Source organism: Lepisosteus platostomus, chromosome 7, assembly GCF_059453375.1.
Source record: "Lepisosteus platostomus isolate fLepPlt1 chromosome 7, fLepPlt1.hap1, whole genome shotgun sequence".
Taxonomy (NCBI): domain Eukaryota; kingdom Metazoa; phylum Chordata; class Actinopteri; order Semionotiformes; family Lepisosteidae; genus Lepisosteus; species Lepisosteus platostomus.
The window spans coordinates 45,972,377-45,991,535 of record NC_142617.1 but is presented as its reverse complement, the minus strand read 5'-3'; the positions used below and the strand labels follow the sequence as shown (position 1 = coordinate 45,991,535).

The 19,159-nt window shown below is 39.8% G+C and overlaps 1 protein-coding gene across 1 annotated transcript in view; it reads left to right on the top strand.

Annotated features, from left to right (window-relative positions):
• efl1 (elongation factor like GTPase 1) overlaps positions 1-19,156 on the top strand; it is a 90,676-nt gene extending 71,520 nt beyond the window's left edge. The window contains 3 exon segments of the mRNA XM_088640744.1: positions 8,618-9,582; positions 11,045-11,229; positions 18,900-19,156. Coding sequence (XP_088496870.1) covers positions 8,618-9,582; positions 11,045-11,229; positions 18,900-19,088 — 1,339 coding nt within the window. The 3' untranslated portion in view covers positions 19,089-19,156.
• The last annotated feature ends 3 nt before the right edge of the window (positions 19,157-19,159 follow it).

The window sequence follows — 19,159 nt, the reverse complement described above, 5'->3', positions numbered from 1 at the left end:
CAGGTAAGATAAATTTCACAGTGAGAGCTTTAATGCATTCTTGTCTCCTCTCAGGTTATAATTGGCCTACGCATAAAATAAACAATTTGTCTGAGCCAAAGGCTTTCTGACACCTAGCATTTGATTTGTCATAAGAAAGGCAAGGCACCCGTCACAGGCTTCATTTTTTCAAACGTTGTTTGGCAGTTCTCATGCAACGCTCTTAAGAAGAAGCAATTCGAAAATGAGCAGGACTCACACAGAGCATTCTCTGTTCATACAATGAATGCAGGAGTTTGTCCTTGCACACAATCCATATCCCACTCCCATTGCCCCAAGACTTACTCGAGTGTTGGAGTTTCTGATAAATGCCTAAAAGGTTTTCAAGTTTTGGTGATTCCTGGATGACAGTTTTTGATATATGTGTTCATGAAACAAAAGTATTCTCTTCCATGGCATTAAAGAACAGCTGTGCCTCAGACAGAAATGTAAAATAATTGAAGCAGCTTCTTCTTTGCCAATAAGCCCAGCAGGCCTTTATTTAATCTTTACCACTGTGTTATTAGCTTGCTGAATAAGAGTTCACGGAAGATGTGACTAAATGAACACTAATTGGTAGTATCTACATTCCCCTATCTTGTTTACTCAAGGTAAAACTAAAAACTGATAAAAAAAAGCACCTTGTCTTGTTCATGTCTCAGCAAGTTACATACTATATATCTTGCTCATTTTTCTATAGTTCTTTTAAGTGTAGGTGTGATTTGTAAAATAAATGTCTGAAGACATTCTTGTAATCCAAGCAGGATTTGTCACAGCTGTAGATTTATGGAAAAGCCCATAGGTTTGATCAGTTCCTGAGTACATCTGCAGCTGGAATGCAGTGGTTTACTTTAAGGTTAGAAACCAAATGGAAGACTTGCAATAAATGCCTTACTGACCTTTTGTGTGAATTGTGTGGGAAAAGTCATGCATTCATACACTTTGGAACTCCAGCTCCATTTTTTCATTAAAAAATTAGGATACTTACAAACACCTCCATTAATAAGACCCAAAGCACAGAACATTGAACACAGCAACATACTGTACATAACAGTCACCTGAGTACTCATGAAAACTAGGAGAACATTTTATCAAGCTTGTCTCGTTGTATCCAACTTAAAGGGATCGTAAATGTGAAATAAATTAATTTAAATTTACCAACATTGTGGACTTAAAGGGTCTTGCACACCTGTTCAGCAATCTTCAGGACAGCACTTAACATCTTTACATACTGTATAGTTATTTCACAATACAAAAGTTAGTCCTCATTAAAGGTAAAGTGATCTTGCAACACCTGATGAAATGTTTGTAATCCACAAACTATAATGTTGAGAGGAGACTGTGATGTTTGCATTTAGAAAATGTACAATTTTACAGTTCCTTTCCTTCAGTAATGTGCGAATTAACATGCCTCTTCACAAACAAACAGGGTTACTTTCTTAAACCCATTACAGGTGATGTTTTAAAACAAGTCATGATAAAGGCACAAGTCACAGCTTAGATAGGTGTGTGTTTTTCCTGATTTTATTGAGGCCTTGAAGACATGTAAACTTAAACTGATAAGTAACATTTTCTCATTTGTAGTTCTAGCTGTTAGGTAATACAATTATTTATGTTTTTGTAAATTAAGAAGAGTTTGTTAAAGTTGTTCCAGTCAAATACCCATCTGTATAAATGACAAATGTGTCAGACAAATAAATTACTAATTAGCTAGTCACAGGTTTTGACTTCCACCATGAAGTGTTAGGGTTTAACAGGCTGATGCTTTTCATTGCTGATCGGTTTGTGCTGGCTGGATTGTCAATATAACAACAGTCCTTGAGCCTAGGCTAAAGTAAATCCAACTGCAGTTTTGTATGAATGAAAGTGGATCTACAAGACCTCTTCTCAGCTAAAACAAAATTGTGTAGGAATGCTGTGCAATACCATTTAAGATTTGCAATTCAGTATTGGCTTGAGAGTTCATATTAAAACAGAGCTTACAAAAGTTAGTAAATTAAGCATAAGAACACAATCATCAGTCTGTTAGCTCTCTATCTAAAAAACAGATGCACTCTTTAGAGTTTTGAAGATTGAATAAATGTTGGCCTCATGTTGTTCCACTTATTATTAATGACCGATCATGATATACTCAAGTGAATTTGACTATCGGAGAAGCCCTAAACCACCTTATTAGTGAGACAGTTGTTTGGACACAGGTGTTAAGGTGATTTACCCTGTTGAAATGTCAAGCCTGGTGAAAATCAAGAAAAACAAAAAGAAAGCAATACAGTATGTCCCACTTATTATAAGAGCAGCACCTGCAAACCATCGGTATTTTGAAGGCTAGGCTAAATCAGCACACTGTTTGCTCTCTAGGTAGTTCACAGCCAGCCAATTCTAATCTGCAAGACATGACAGCCAAATAGAGTCCATTAATGGCAAACCTCAGTCGGGGAGATCAGAAGTCACAGCACCTTGCCAAGACCAATGGGGAGGTCTGTGTCAGATGGTCTAGGCAAGGGTGTCTAGTTTAATTCATATTTAATATTTTTATCCATTTAACAGTTGCAAACTACACAACCCAAATTTAAAATAGTTGTTACAGAACTCCACTTGTAGTGACTGATGTCAATCTGACTGGTGATATTGGGATATCCTGCCCTCTTTACAGGCTCATCTCGATATAACAACAGTCCATCAGGGTAATGCACATCCTCATCATCCTTATGAAATAGATGCTGTCTTGCTAGATGAGAATGAGATGGTTCTACTGTGGATGCTCCTTGCCAGACTTGATCCAAAACATGATTACAGAAAGCAACTACCAGCTGCAAAACCAACAGTCATTGAGGAGCAAGAAATTAAAATTGTCAATAGTTACAATTCAGCCATATCACCCTGCAGCTCACAACTGGCAACCCACTGAAGCTAAGCAGGTGTGAGCCTGGTCAGTACCTGGATGGGAGACCTCCTGGGAAAAACTAAGGTTGCTGCTGGAAGAGGTGTTAGTGGGGCCAGCAGGGGGCGCTCACCCTGTGGTCCATGTGGGTCCTAATGCCCCAGTATAGTGATGGGGACACTATACTGTAAACAGGTGCCGTCCTTCGGATGAGACGTAAAAACCGAGGTCCTGACTCTCTGTGGTCATTAAAAATCCCAGGGCGTTTCTCGAAAAGAGTAGGGGTGTAACCCCGGCGTCCTGGCCAAATTTCCCATTGGCCTTAACCAATCATGGCCTCCTAATAATCCCCATCTATGAATTGGCTTCATTACTCTCTGCTCTCCTCCCCACTAATAGCTGATGTGTGGTGAGCGTTCTGGCGCACTATGGCTGCCGTCGCATCATCCAGGTGGATGCTGCACATTGGTGGTGGTGGAGGGGAGACCCCATTACCTGTAAAGCGCTTTGAGTGTATATAAGCGCTATATAAGTGTAAGCAATTATTATTATTATTATTACAAGTATTCTGACACTATAGTTGATTATAGACTACCCTTTGATGAGAACGTGAATTTTATGTGTAAGAAGAGCCAACAGCAATTGTTCTTCCTAAGAAGATTTCACTCTTTTAATGTGTGTCCTACAACGCATGAAAGGAATGGGGCACAAACCCACAAAACAGTATCTGCAGCCTCGTGGAAAGCATGTGTTGCAGATGAACAGCTTGTATTGCTTTTCAGTAGTGGCCACACAAGAGCCTCCTGCTATGTAGACCTCCTGCTGGTCAACCCTGTTGATGACAGATTTTAATCAGCATAATCAGTATTAATTAATTTCTGTTCTATCAAATGTCCATACACATGATAAACAAAAATGTGAATTTGTGAATTTCTTGCAGTTCTTGTCTTTCAAGTAATAAGTGTCTTCTCATGCTCCATATATTGGGGTGAGCACTCGCTCATTGCTGATGCTCAGAATACAGGTTTGTCGAGATGTTTGCAGAGGTGTGTGCAATAACAGGATCTGTCTCTTTTACGTTACACCCACAGGGCCTTGTTGATTCTTAAAACTAATCTGGAAAGTTAAAATGCCTGTCTTTTCCTGCTTTTCTTATATGCATAGAGCAGGTTGAAAGTTCAGAATTTGGAAAATTGGTGAGGTTGGACTGGACAGAGATGAAAGGGAACATGAGGAGAACCTAACTTGTCTGGGTTACTCAAGTCTGTGCAGTGTACCAGACTGCTCTGAAGTCAGAACAATTTCCTTTGGCAGGGCACTGCAAAAATGGAAAGAAAAATCTTAAAGGGCTCATTATTAATCAAATAAGCCTGTGTTTTTAAATTAGTCTTTGTTTTTTTTACTAAAAAACCCAAGTCTTTGTTGTTTTACAAAAAATTAATTTATTCATGAAAGCAAAAAGTCATCTTAGAAATCAGTTGTAATATAACCATAAGAATCAAGCACTTTGAAAGCCTCATCATGAGCTTCTCCCTTCCAGTAGATTCACTTTGTATCGCAGATTTACAAGGGCTCTTTTATGAGATGGGTTTGTCCCAGGAGAGAAAAGGAGATGAGTTTCCATTACATGCCTTATTGTTAGTGAGGCAGAGAAGTGTGGTATATCTGTACTTGATGCAGTGATGCCCACTCTTGCAATTATTTGTTGTTAAAAATAAAATTTACTTTTTATGTAGAAGTTCTGCTGTTCACCTTAGGGCTTTGCTGCTGAAGCTAGATGGCAAAACATCCTGGCTTTAGCGGTTTTTTCTTTCATTCCTCTGAGGTTTTGATTGTTATTGATTGACAACTACAATTTTGCTGAGACAGTTGTTTCTCATTACATAGAGGAGCAGTTAAACACCAGTCATGTAAGACGCAAGGTGATCAGTCTTTGCCTTAACTTGGAACTAAAAGGAAAGTTTAGTAAAAAAAATCTGCTGAACTGAAAGAACAAGCCTGGGTTTGTTCTCCCCTCAGATGTACTCTGTTTAAATAATTATTGTCCTCTTGTAGCTACTGCAGTACTTCCCCCAGCAGTGAGTGACATCCCCTGTGAATATTTACAAAAATGAGGAAATGGGAATGAGCTGTGTTCTGTGGAATTGGTTTTCTTTTTCGTTCTGTCCTTGTAGCAGACAGACCACAAAAGAATATGTATAAGAATATAGATTTGATAGCCAATCCATTTCAGCCCTCAAATAAGCTGAGAACTACAATAAGTTAGAATACTAACTAAATAAACTGAGGAAATACAGTAAGTTACAATGCTAAATAAACTGAGAAAATACAGTAAGTTAGAATACTCAAAGCTCTTGTGTGTGGAATAGTTGTTCTTTCTAGCATTCAAGATCCTTATGTAGCTCTGAATAAGTCACTGTGTGACCTGCATTGTCTCCTGCTGGGCTCTGCTAACAGCTAATGCTGTTTGGCAGAGACTGGAAGCTTCACAATGGACCCTGAGGATAAATGAAATCCAGGAAGACGATGCATCACCAAGTTGACATTTGTCCCACAACTGACAGATGGGGGCAGGAGGGCAAATTGAAGATCTTAAGATGTAGAGGTCAGTGTATTACTGGCGCTAACTTGCCAGCTAAATGAACTCATCTCTAGGAAGAGCATATAAATATCACAAGGGGGAATGGCGCGTGGGTGCTGCTGAGCTGCACACAGTGATGCTCAGCAGACCCGTCTGCTAACTAGTTTCGCCTGTGGCAGTTTACAGTCATCGACCGGAAAGAGGTCAGCCTGTCTCTGACATCACAGGGATTGTGACTGTCCGCTGACAGGTCCTGGGACCCTCAGCTAACGTTTTATTCTTGTTTTGAGGTGTGCTCCTCATGCGTTTAGAAGCAGTGTAAAAGGTGCCGTAAAAGAGCAAGAAAATTCTGAGCACCATTGACATCACACATCCAGTGGTTACAAAACATTAGTTCAGATAGTAGCTGTTCTTCCTATGACTTGAGTCAAAAGAATTTTCTTCATGGCTCTAAAAACAGGTGTTCATTTCTAATATAATTTTGAGTTATTCGGAAAAAATAATAACAGTATCTGTTCCATTACCATTGTAAAAATACACATTGAATCGTCAGCATTGGATACAGAATTCACCGGCGTACCCATCAGTAAAAGAATAACCTAATTTTTGTACCCTGAGACTCCTTATTTGCCATCTATTTAGTTCTGTGAGAAAGATTGTATCTTAATCTGCGGTGGAAAATTATTTTCTTTTGGTTCCTACTTTCCTACTTAATTTAAGAATAAATTGGTACTTAGCTAGGAAATGGGTCTTTTCGAATTTAATTTGAGCCAATCATTGATAAAATGTTGAACATTTTCTAATTCTATTATTGGGAAACTCCACATATATTAGTGTGTTCACATTTATTTGACATAACAAAATGGTCAGTGTGTTTTCAGTGCCTTTTTGAGTCAGTACCTCTGCAATATTAAGGTCTTCTGAACTTCTTTTTGCAATAATTATTTTATATATCAAACAGTGTTAGCAAAAACTCACACAATCATTAAGGGAAGGATTAACCCTTTTCCCACCTGTTATAAGACTGTCTGAGTCTAAATGGATTACAGAAAGCCTCCTTTAGACTTGTTGTAAACTGGCCACCATTCTGCTCTCTACCATCTGCTCTGGTCTTCTGTGCTTGCTAGTTAGGAGGCATGAATTGTAGCAATAAATGTGACCAAGGCAGATTACAGATACTGTTGTCCTCTCGTAAACCTGTACAAGAGTCAGTTTGTCCTGCGTATGTGTTGTGTGTGTTTATATATATGGGAGGATGTGGATATTAATCAGCTCTTACTATTTCACAGTGCTGGGAGGCATCTAGAAGGACTATGAATTCCATTTTGTGACTTTTAGTTTATATACACAAAGCAAACTTCATTGATATAATTCATCCAACAGCTTCTTCTTAAAGCTTTGAAGAGTGTTCCTTATAAGGCACATTTCTACATGTGATTCACTGGTCAGTTAGCTGTCTCACTGATGACCCCCAGTAAGGGGCTGTCTGTGGCTGCTGACATATGTACTTTTTCATAATTTAGTAGAATTAGCAGTCTATTTACAAGGTACTGCTTTTCAGCATTTTGAAATGGTAAAATCTGATTAATATTAACCTTCCCATAATATACTGAGAGACATTAAAAGCACAACAAATGCTATTGATTTCAATACACATTATTTGCATTTTTAATGCTTCTCATTATAAGTAGTGCATATACACAAACAAGCATGTATTGTTGCATTACAACTTTGTTCTGTGCTTTTAATAAATGTGTGGTCATTCTGCACTTTAAGTTTGAAGAAATGCCTTCCTAGAGTACAATATGTACAATATGCATTTTTAATTTGAATTTCTGTAAAGAGCTGTGGGGCTCAGTGAATGATTTAAGTCCAGGCTAAAGAGAGGGCTCAGATAATTTTTTATTTGCCCAAAGCTATTATGTGTAGCAAGCAGAAATGTGTTTTTCCCATTCATGTGAATAATGTAAAGCAGCTTCTTTGGTATGGCATGTGTTGCAGTTCTAAAAACTGCAAGCATTAATTTTTGCTCTGTGGAAATAGAGGAAAGTAAAATGTCCTTGTTGATGAGATTTAGAAAAAGGTAGATATCGATTAACAAATATGTCAGGCTGCTGTAATGAATGCAATAAAACATAAATTGTGGTATTTTAAGTTTTCAACAGGATTTTGATCACTTTCCTTCATAATAGATTATTTTTTAGATGCTCACATGGGGCTGATTTAGAAAGCAGTAGCTCTGGGATCTGCACTGGTACCACCGCCCTTCCTAATTTATATCAATGATTACGGTCTGGTGCATTTAAGAAACTACTCAAGTTTACAGATGTCAAACTAGCTTTGCAAAGACTGTATACACTACAAAAGAAGACCAGATTTAGGACTCACAAACACCTAGCAGATGACATGTTGTCAAGTTCTGGGTGTTGCATGCAGGTAGTAAAAACAGCAATCTGTAACTGTAAAATGGAAAACTTTAGTTTAGAAACTTTAGAAAACATATTTTAATCTAGACATATCATTTTCATCTTCTAGCAACCACAAGGAAGCAATAAAAAAGGCAAACAAAAATTTTGGATTGTAATTGAAATCAAGGGATGTTGTTATGTTAAAACTGTATAATGTGCTAGTAAGACATACTTTAGAATATTATGTGTGCAATTTTCATCACATATATTGCTGTTCTGGAATCATTTCAGAGAAGAGCAACCAGTTACATTCCCTAATGGAATGTCCTTCACAGGGAAAAATAACTGAATCTTTTTATTCTTGAACAGAGAAGACTACGAGAGGATATGTTTAATGTATTCATATGCTCAAGGCTTTGATAAAAGTCAACCCAGTGGTTGAATTTTTTTCAGAATTAACACAGACCAGAGGACATTTTGTGGAAATTATGGGCAGGCACATTTAAAAAGGAAATACTTCTTTACACAAAGGTTTGTGGGAGTATGAACCAAGCTGCCCCCCCATTTTTAGGGTGATTTTTTATATCGGCTTTCAAGAAACTGCTGGATGAAGTGCTTGGATTTTTTAGCTACTGAAAAAATGAGCTAGATTGGCACAGTGCCCTCTCTTTTGTAGCTGTTCTCATGACAAAATTCACAAATCTACTTTTTATTTTTTTTTACATTCAGGTTTGCCAAGATAGAAATCGGTGTATCTGAACCCATCATCCCATTTAAAGAGACTGTCATCCGCACTCCGAAGGTAGACATGGTGAATGAAGACATTGGGAAGCAGCAGAAGGTAGCTGTGATACACCAGGTGAGAGAGGAGCAGTTAAAGTATCCCGAAGGCATCCAGGTCGATTCTAACGGGCTGGTCACACTCACTACTTCCAACAAGCTGGCTACCATCGGGGTCAGGGCCATGCCACTGCCAGAAGAAGTCACCCATCTACTGGAGCAGAGCAGCGACCTCATCCGCACAATGGAGCACTTCAACTTATCCGTGAAGGAGGGCAAGAAAGCCCTTGAGATCAATCCGAAAATGCTGGAGTCTATTCATGACTTCAAGGAGAAGCTGGAGTCTCTGTTACAAGGATGGAAATGGAGGAATGCTGTCAACCACATTTGGACATTTGGGCCTCGGCGATGTGGCCCTAATATTTTACTCAATAACCTGGAAGGCTACCAGCGTCCCTCAGTGTGGCAGTGTCTAGACAAAGAGAGGGTGGAGGCTGGGCAGTACCGTGATTTGGACAACAGCATAGTCAGTGGGTTCCAGCTGGCCACACTTTCAGGGCCCATGTGTGAGGAGCCTCTGATGGGAGTTTGCTTTTCTGTGGAGTTGTGGGACATGAAAGCCCCGCAGGTCCCTGCCGCGGCGCCCCCACCTGCACAAGCAGCCCCCGAGGCCGACAGCCCCTGCCCCGCTCATCACACCGCCGGCGAGGAAGCTCTGGGTCTGCAAGCCCAGCCCGCTGCACAGCCCAGCAAACGCAGAAGTGAAGCGGCCGTCCCTGACTGCTACGGGCCGTTCTCGGGGCAGCTCATAGCAGCCATGAAGGAAGCCTGTCGATATGCCTTCCAGGCAAAACCCCAGCGCCTCATGGCCGCGATGTACACCTGTGAAATCATGGCCACCGCAGACGTACTAGGTAAGATGGAAAAAAATATTGACAAAAAAACCCCTGGAATAATTCCCAGGGCAGCTGTAAATTCTGTTTTTAATGCTTTTGCCAGTAAATGCTTTTTTTCTCTCCGGTTACAAGGCTGAAAAATGATTTAGTGCATACACAGGAAATAGTTTTCGCTGTTCCTAATGGGAAGCTGCTGTGAAACACCAGTGTTCAAATGCAGTGATGTCATACTGCAGAGCTCTGAAACAATGGGCAATTGTCTCGTGAACATGCTTACTGTGACTTATATGAATCAATTTGCAGGGGTAACTGAATCCTACCCCATGAGAGCAGAAATAACCTCTTATAAAACAGAATCATCAGAGAATCGGACAGAGGTTTTAGTAGACGGCCATGCAGCAGAAAGATTGCATTAATGTTTCAATCGGCATTAATCACAAGCAAGATATTGTGATTATTATTTTTCATTTGCCACCAACAAAAATATCTGCACTGGAGTGGACTTCACTTGGAAGGCTCACAGACTGTTATTGCTGCTTTAAATATCCTAGAAATTAAAACAAGCATTTGCAACAAGAATGATGCTGAAGCCCATTTCCAGGCTGTTTTTTTATTCAAATATGGACGCACAGAGTTTGACCATTGTCTGTTTCCAGGAGCTCCGTCAGTAATCAGTAGATTGTAGCATGGTGAGGGTTCAGTGATTTATTTTTAGAAATGTTGTTATATATTGTGTGCGCTGGATGGAAATACTGCCATTTTGAATAACCACAATGTCTATTTATAGAAACCTTTTTTAAAAGGTTTATGCTCACAAAGGTCCCATTGATACTTTACGAGTAGAATGCAAATATTTCTTCCATTAAAACTGACGAGACCTTGTTCTTATTACGGCAAATGATTATACATGTTTTTTAAAAATATAATACTCAGCATAGTTTACAATGTAGTTGTTTTCCCTTTGACAGTCGGAAATTAAATACAGACAGTACCTTAAAAAGTATCTGTTAAAAACATCTGTACACAGTGTTGTAAAAAATACAGTCACAGTAAAGCAGAACAAAGCTTGAGTTTTGAAAGCTCTTCAGTGGTGTTTTTCTAGAGGCAAGGGTCTCCTGCATCTCTGAAGTATGTAAAAGAGTCACTCATTGACTGTAAAGTGTTGTAAGCAGTTAACACAATAACAACTTGCTAAAACTTAGCAGAAACAGCTGTCTTCAGGCTCACAGAGGCTGTTTCTAGGTAAGGGTGAAAGCAGTGGTGACAGTTATCACAGCTTGTCAGAAGTCATTATTCCAGGTTATTGCATTGCTGGCAGCCTGTTGTTCATAAGGACCCAAGTGTTCAGCTTTTTTTTTCTTTTTAACATTTGTACAGATTATCACGTACGCATGCGCTGGTTCTCACAATGTCATGTCAGCACTGGCCTCTTTCTCACACAAGGACGGCAGTTTTCCTGATGAGCTCCTGTGCTTCCTAGGTCGTGTCTACGGCGTCCTGTCCAAGAGAGAAGGCCGCGTGCTGCTGGAGGAGATGAAGGAAGGCACAGACATGTTCATCATCAAGGCCGTCCTCCCGGTCGCGGAGAGCTTCGGCTTTGCCGATGAGATCCGGAAACGGACGAGCGGCTTGGCCAGTCCCCAGCTGGTGTTTAGCCACTGGGAGGTGAGTGTGCTGGCTGACCGGGGAAAACCCTAGCTGTCTTTATGGCTTGTTCCGGAAACTGGTTTGTGTACTGCAGTGCTTGCGCTTCATTGTCATTTTGGTAAAAAAGGGAATTTCATGTGCATTTTTTGCCCGGTTGTGGATGTAAACCAGTTCAGTGCAACTAGAAATATTGATAACTCAGTGCTAGAACAGACATTAAAAACAAGCTGGCTGCTTGTGATTTAAAATCACTGAAAACAAGCTAAAAAACTTGCTTCTTGAAAGAAAGAAACTGCCAAAAAATACATTTTTAGAATTAAGATAATCCTAGAAAATCCTAAAAAAGGATAGTTTTTGATAATCTTCCATCATTACAGAGCATTCCTTTTCCTGTGCCACGCACACAGCAAGAGCGGTGTGGGTGTGAGGGTTGCATGATGGTTTTCTGCAGGGGAATCAGCAGGTTGGAGCCTACCCCTCGGTCTGTGTCACTAAACACTAATGAGAGAATTTCAACAGGACTCTTCCTGCTTGATTAAAACACAGTGCTAAACAATTTACAATCTAATCCTATGTTTACGCCAAGAATTTAAAATGATGATGAACATCATAACTTTTGTCAAGACAAGTTCTTTATTGATTTTGTTTTTCACTCACAGAAGAAATTCTGTTCCATTCTATTGATCTTTCTTTATGGGTATATTTTTCTGCATCTACTTTCATTTGGATCAGTTGCATGTACATACACGGCATGAATTTATGCTGAGCGCACACATGTCCAAAGTAGATGTTTTCACGGTACGTGTTGCAGTTTGCTGTTTTCTTGGGTGTGTGCCTAAGGCCCCTAATTAGCAGAAGCCAGAGGAAGCACACGCTGTTAACAGCCGAATACGCACACTGGCCCACAACGACCAAAGGCAGATTGCCCCCAGCCAAGACGTTTCTGAATTAAACATGATTCAAGGTCAGTGTGGGGATTCAGGCTTGTAATTAGATAGTCTCCACCAGGGTTAGAGAGGATCAGAGCTCCAAGAGAGCACATGTGCCAAGGAATTATACCTGCGTCTGTCTCTGCCATCCAAGCTGGACACAGTCCCTGCCATATGTTTCCAGTGTCACTCTGGGTAACAGGTCACTCTGTCTGCACTGGCCACAGAAAGGAAGACAAAATCAACCTTGATGAATATGTACAGACCCTTAAATTGCATGCTCCTTTTAGTAGTGTTCGTTGTGTTTTATGTGTGTGAACACACCTTTCTTGAAATACAAAATGGTCTAGATATGCTGTTTAGTTTATAGCCTTAGTCTACAATGGAATGAAAAATTAGCTTTGACACAAGTGTCCAGCGTAATTTATCTCAAACCCCTGGTATCAGCAAATGGTAGGTCACAACTGTAATTATTTTTCAACGCTTGCAGATGCTGTTAAAATGAGATGCCTCAACTTAAAACTGAAGTCCCACTCCCACATGAATAGATTAGTAATATGTAAATATCAATCAAAACACAGTAAAAAAAAAAAGATGGCTTTTTTTAAAATCACTGTTGGTGGCTTGTGTATACAGTAGAAAAATGTAATCAAAATATTTATTGAATAAAAAATACATTGCCTGGTAGAAGCACCCAAGAATTCACATTATAATCTAACTCATATGGAAATCCGTCAGCCCCCTGACTGAATGATTAACTCCTCTCTCCTAAAATCTGTATACATAAGTCATAAAGAGAAATTTAATCTGCTGCTGTTTTTGAAGTCAAAACTTGGAACACTGCATTACTGTGCTGTTCACTGCTGATAAACTCAAGGGATCAGCTTTTAGCAACATGTTAAGCCTATATGTAAAGAATAAGATTTTACAGGTAAAGAACACGTATTTTGTAACTTTAAATACCCCAAGATTAAAAATAGATTTTCTCCCTTTAATGACAATAATTTACAAGGCATTTTAAAAAGCAGCGAATGCTGTGCATTTCTTTCTGTTTGCTGCAAGCAGATTCTCTGAGAATCATTCTTGTTCATTCCCTGAGAGGACTGGCTCTGCTGGTAGAGAGCAAGCATACCTCTTAAAGGTTACTAGCATTCCTGCCTATCTGCTAAAATTACTCAGTAGAAATGGACAACATAAAAGTTCTGTGCCTTTCTCCAAACCAGAATAATGGTAATAAATATCAGAAGAAGTAGTTCAGGTGGGTAGCTGCATCAGCATACGTAGGCTGCAAAGGAACAATTAATAGTTTTTTTCTGTGCTGAAAAGAGAAGAATGAAAACACAACATTTTGGGCGTGGAGCCTTCTTCAGGTGTGAGCAGCTCACACCTGAAGAAGGCTCGCACCTGAAGTAGCTCACACCTGGAGAAGCCTCCACGCCCGTAAGGTTGTGTTTTCTTTCTTTTCTTCTCAGCATGGAATAAACCTATTACTTGTTCCATAAATATAGGAATATATTTGTCATTATCATAGGCCCTTTCACTATTGGATACGATACGACAGTCCTGTCCATAGTCCCTCTCTTCAGCTCTCCATTTCCATGTTACTCTTGCCAAGAGGCACAGTGTATGTTTCATAACATGACTTAAGAAAGGTAAAGAATGGAAGGGGGGCATTCAGACATCTTGAGTGTAATCCCTCCTCTGCTGTAGCTGAGTTCAGCCTATCCAGAACTGCTGTGGTTACCTGTCACCCCTCTAAACGCTGTGCTGGAAAAGTAGAAATCCGGAGCAGTGTGGAAGGTGTGGAGGCCTCGCAGACATAAGGAGAGTGCAGTCGGACAGCCCTCCTGCAGAGCCTGGCCTGCACCTGCTCTGGGAACAATAGATTCCTTCAGAGGACCGCTGGACTCTCATCTGTCACGAACATCTCATTCAGTATCCTGAGAGGGGGGTGGAAAACAGTGTGACTGAGGGGATTATACAGCACTCACAAAAGAGAAAAACCACAAGCTTGAATAATGCTGACTCATTCTCGTTGAAATCGCTTTGGTCTTTTTCCTAACAATCCACTTTTTGATGCTGTTTATGTGGTGCTAAAAAAAAATAAAAAATTATATTGAGGAGTTAATAGAGGGGTGGCAGCTGCACTCTGAAGTGCTGAGACTTTCCCTGCCAGAAACCCCCACTTGAAAACTAGTGTGTTTTAGATTCTGCACAGATGAACACTGTTACTGTATGTTCAGATTTGTAGCTCTAGCATGCCTTGTATAAAGGATAAGACAATTCATATCATCCAAACGAGATAAGCAATGTCATTATATATATTATTATTGTGAAAATCCATCCATCCGTTTTGTAACTGCTTCTTCTCCTTGATGGGACACCAGTCCATCACAGGGAACACAGCTACAAACATAGACATGCGCACACACTCACACCAGGGCCTATTTTCCCAAAAGGCTATTGACCTATCAGTTTTTGGACTGGAGCACCCAGAGGAAACCCATGTTAATACAGGGAGAGCATGCAAACTCCACACAGATACCAATTTAACACAGATACCCAGCACTGTGAGGCTGCAATGCTAACCACTGTGCCACCATGCTGCCCTATTGTAATAATATTTTGCCATAAAATAGTTTTTACACCTCCAACAAAGACTAAAGGGAAACCCTCTCAAGGCTTTTGTACATTAAAAGTACAGTCCTATTGTAGTCTGTTCAGGAATTCATTTTGATTTATTGCTGCCTAGGCTCAGTGAATGAACAGTTTTCCCCCAAAGTCTTTACTTAATCTAGCAAGACAAGAAAAGGATTGCGTAAAAAATGTAACTTGACCTGGAGGTATAGGTTATCGCAGATTTGCACTTCTACAGTAGTTGTAGAAGCCTTATTTGAAAAATCTGGAATCCCTGGCTTTGCTCACAGAGATAGATTCAGAAATATTTTAAAGGGATTAGCATGGTAAAAATTGCAAAAAAGCCCAATCACATCTTTCTTTAATGGTCTCCACAAGTGTAAGTGTCTGGAGAAAACAGTAATCATGTTCAAATGTCTTTTGTCACTCACTCCCTCTGGTTGAGTGTAAATTCTGTGTATGGTGCTGCCTCATTCAGTGTGCTCTGTGGGTCACACTGTGTTCTCTGCCACACATGACTTTAATTGTTCGACTTGGCACTTTAAGAACATGTTTGCCTTGCTAAGAAGAAGTAATTAAATTCAATATTTAATTCGAACCTTACGCATTATATTTTCTAACTTGAAGTTTTTGGAATCCTTTAAATGTGGCCTTTGTATTCCAGGGAAAAAAGAAGCCTTATTTGAAATTCTTTTGACTTTTGACTCAAGACACTGAAAGATAAAACCTCTGTGTCTTAACCCCCTCTCTGCAGTAAAAAAACTGCAAGTCAGCTTTCTGATTTTTTTCCTTGTTTCTTGTTTTGCAGCTGCGTAGAAATTCATGATTTTCTAATAAAGGGGCTGTATGTCTGAAGTTAGTCTCTGGGCAGGACTCTTTATAATATATGTGTGACCTGGCCTGGAATAGAATTCCATTTATTGCCAATACGTTCACAATACCATATCTGTAAATAACATGAGAATCATATGAGCACTCCTTCAGCTGATTGTAGTCATTTTTTTGTGTGTTGTTTTTAATGATATCATCATACCTACTGGACCAGGATCATCAGACCTAATTTTCACAGGACATGTGGTTTAATTCCCAAAGTCCCCTCCTGCAACCATCTGCCAAATTAAAAAGGGGACATCTTCTGTGACACTATTGATGTATCATATTGGAGTGTAACTGCGCTAGTCCCTAATTAGGTCATGTTCACTAGGCAAAACATTTTCTAAAAAAAAAATAGGAGCTCTCCTCCAGCAGACTGGTGTTTCTGTTAAACTCTTCTTGCACTGACAGTTAAAGCAAAATGATTTCACAGGAACTATTTTCCTACTTACTATGGGACATTAAAAATCTGTAAAAAGTATTTCACTCAGATTGGATCCTTGACTTTGAGTGTTATCCCAGATGGAGCAGCTGTTAGAGTAATCAAGTACATAGTCTTCAAAATGACTGACACCAAAAAGTTGATATAAAAAGGTTATTATGAATCTGAGTGTCATAAATCTTAGATTTTTTTTCTTGCTTTCATGTTCTTTCTACTGATCTTAATCCCATTTTTTTACTTTTGTGGTTTTCGTTCAGGTGTTAGTGAAGTGAAATAAAACAAGTCATGCCAAACCTTTTATTCGGGATTTTGATGGCTGAGAATGACTATATGAGGAAGGACTCTCAAATAATGTGCACCCTACTATTGACATTTGATTTCATTTTGGTACGATCCTTTTCAGCAAGAGTTTTCATTCATTTTTTGAAAATCAGCTCAGTTTCAGTAAATGTAGAATGCTGTTTCCTAAGGTATTGCTAACTTTATTAAATTGATTTCAATTATATTATTTTTGTTCAAGGTGTGTATAGTTGTGACAGCTGTTAATTCATGGGGTTTTCTTATAAAATAGATGTTTGTGAATTAATCTTCTAATAGTGGAAGAAAATGTGGAATAGGTTAATGTTTTAATAAATGCTCTGCTTTAGTGTTCTTCATTGAAAAGAAGCCAGCACTATTCTTCAATATATTAGAAAACTAAAACACAGAACCAAACTAGCACCTCAGAAAGGTGTTTTTGTCAAAACAGATTACATTAGTGTTCCATTCTTCTCTTTTAAAAGTGCTGAAGTTAAAATGGCCTCTGTGTTCTATCTCAGAAACTGTACCTTTAGGAGAGAAATGGTGTTTATCACTTACAGAATCTGCTTTAAGAGCCTTTAAGTTAGTGAATTAGTTTTGTCACTTAAAACCATGTCAGGAGTTTGTAACAAATAACTCAGGCTCCAGGTCTCCAGTAAAGTGCCCAAACTTCCAGGGAATCCCTGTGGCCAGAAGCACATTAGGCAGACTGGCCTGGAGGTGGCAGGATGCACGATCCAGGAGGAGGCCTGAAGGTGGCTGAAGCAGTCAGCTGCCCGGGTCAGTGTAGTCTGGTTGTGTCAGCCGCACACAAGAAGCAGCAGCAGCGTGGGGGGCTGTGCCCAACAGCTCTGCCAGCCCAGGCCTGCTGCCTCCTCTGTCCTGTCAGCCTGCAGGAATCCCTCCGCAGACCTGCAGCCGTTAATAATCATGTCACACAGCTGTCTTGCTCATCATTAGGGCTGTAAAAAATCCCCGTAATGACTCCCTTTTAACGCAGGTGCACAAGATATTGAGATTAGTCAAAGAACAAAAAATTCCATGTTGAACATTATTTCTGAAAGATCATTTTATTTGCTGTTCATCATAAAAATAAAATAAAATAATTTACTATATGAGCTCGCTCTTTATTTTGTTTTATTGTGTTAATGTCTAGTTGTGGGTGCCTCAAATGCAAAGATTGTAGTTGCCGTAGAAGCTGACCTAAATTGACCACAATGGACCACGCTGGTTTAGGTTTAGTGTCAGTGCTAAAATTACATTACATACTGTATAACTTAAAAAAACAAAATGCTATTGAACCGTTTGTTTTATATACACAAAATATTTTGTATGAATTTGGACCGAGAAATACAAGCACTAAGCCATAACAGACTTTTCTGTAATAAGACAGTGCTTTCCATTCATAAAACAAGAGTTCGCAATCCTTGCCATCGTGTTCTTTAACCTGAGAACAGAGGCACGCTTCAGCGGGAAAACAGAAGATAGAAAAATCTGACAAAAGAGAGAAACCCAAGCTTTCAAAACAAAGCACTACACACACAAAGATTCAATCAAAGGCAGGCATGCGATATACACTGGATGAAAACTCCTGTTTTCATTCCCGTGGAGGTTAGGATCTAGCATATCTCTAAAGAACGGCAGATGTATTGCGACATGTGCCCCTGCAGCAGTGCCTCAAGTTCTGCGTGCAGATAAAGGTTTTGTATAGTCCTAAATCTTGCCGTTATTATCCCTGCCATCTGTCCTGTCTAAATTAGGCAGCTTGCTAGCTCAGACCCCTGACCAGGTGCTAGGGCTTGCCTGGACTGGTACAGTAATTGTGCTCTCTGATTGCTGTCTAATTGTTAGGTCATTGTAGTAACAGTTCCTAAGCTGCAGCAGGCATTGCCTCATCCTCTGAAGACAGTCAGCGGATGTTTTCTTTCCAGACGTTTCCTCCTTTGCACAGTGCTCTACATAATGAGCCTTGTCGAGTGCCGGGGTGCAAACGAGTCCTGGAAAGATGGATTGAAGCGGAACTTTTCCATTGTTGTGATAAACAACAACGTGACAGAAGTACTAAGGAATCAAGCACTATTTTCCTTACTGTGGTTAAGCCTCAGCTCTGTTTAAAATGGATGCTTCTTCCAATTTAACACAGAGACCTCCCTAAAAATCTGTTGGGTTTTTTTGGCAATTCAAAACATGGTTTGCACTTTCAGTTCAAAAATCAGATTCTTAAAATCCCATTTCTCAGGTGTGCAATATGAGCAGGTCTGTCTGTATGAACCTGCTTAGTCAGACTACTGGAAACCCCTGCGCAGTTGGTTTACAGGTCTTTTTTAATGCTGTAGTTTGTTTAGTGTCGTGACAGCCTACAGTTTTGATTATCCACATTTATTATTATGATCATTTCCCTGTGATGCCAGCAGTAGGTCTGATCCCAGAAGATTCACAGTCCCATTTCTCTCCTGTGATTTGCACGTCTCTTTCTGTCTCTGCCTGATGTATTGTCTGCTTTGCAGGTGATCTCAAGTGACCCGTTCTGGGTGCCTACCACAGAAGAGGAGTACCTGCACTTTGGGGAGAAGGCAGACTCTGAGAACCAGGCACGCAAATACATGAATGCTGTTCGCAAGCGCAAAGGGCTGTATGTGGAAGAGAAGATTGTGGAACATGCAGAGAAGCAAAGAACTCTAAGCAAAAACAAGTAGCCCCACTCAGCATGGGCCCTAGGCAGCATGGAACAGTGGACAAATAGAGGTATTAAATGAGACAACACCCC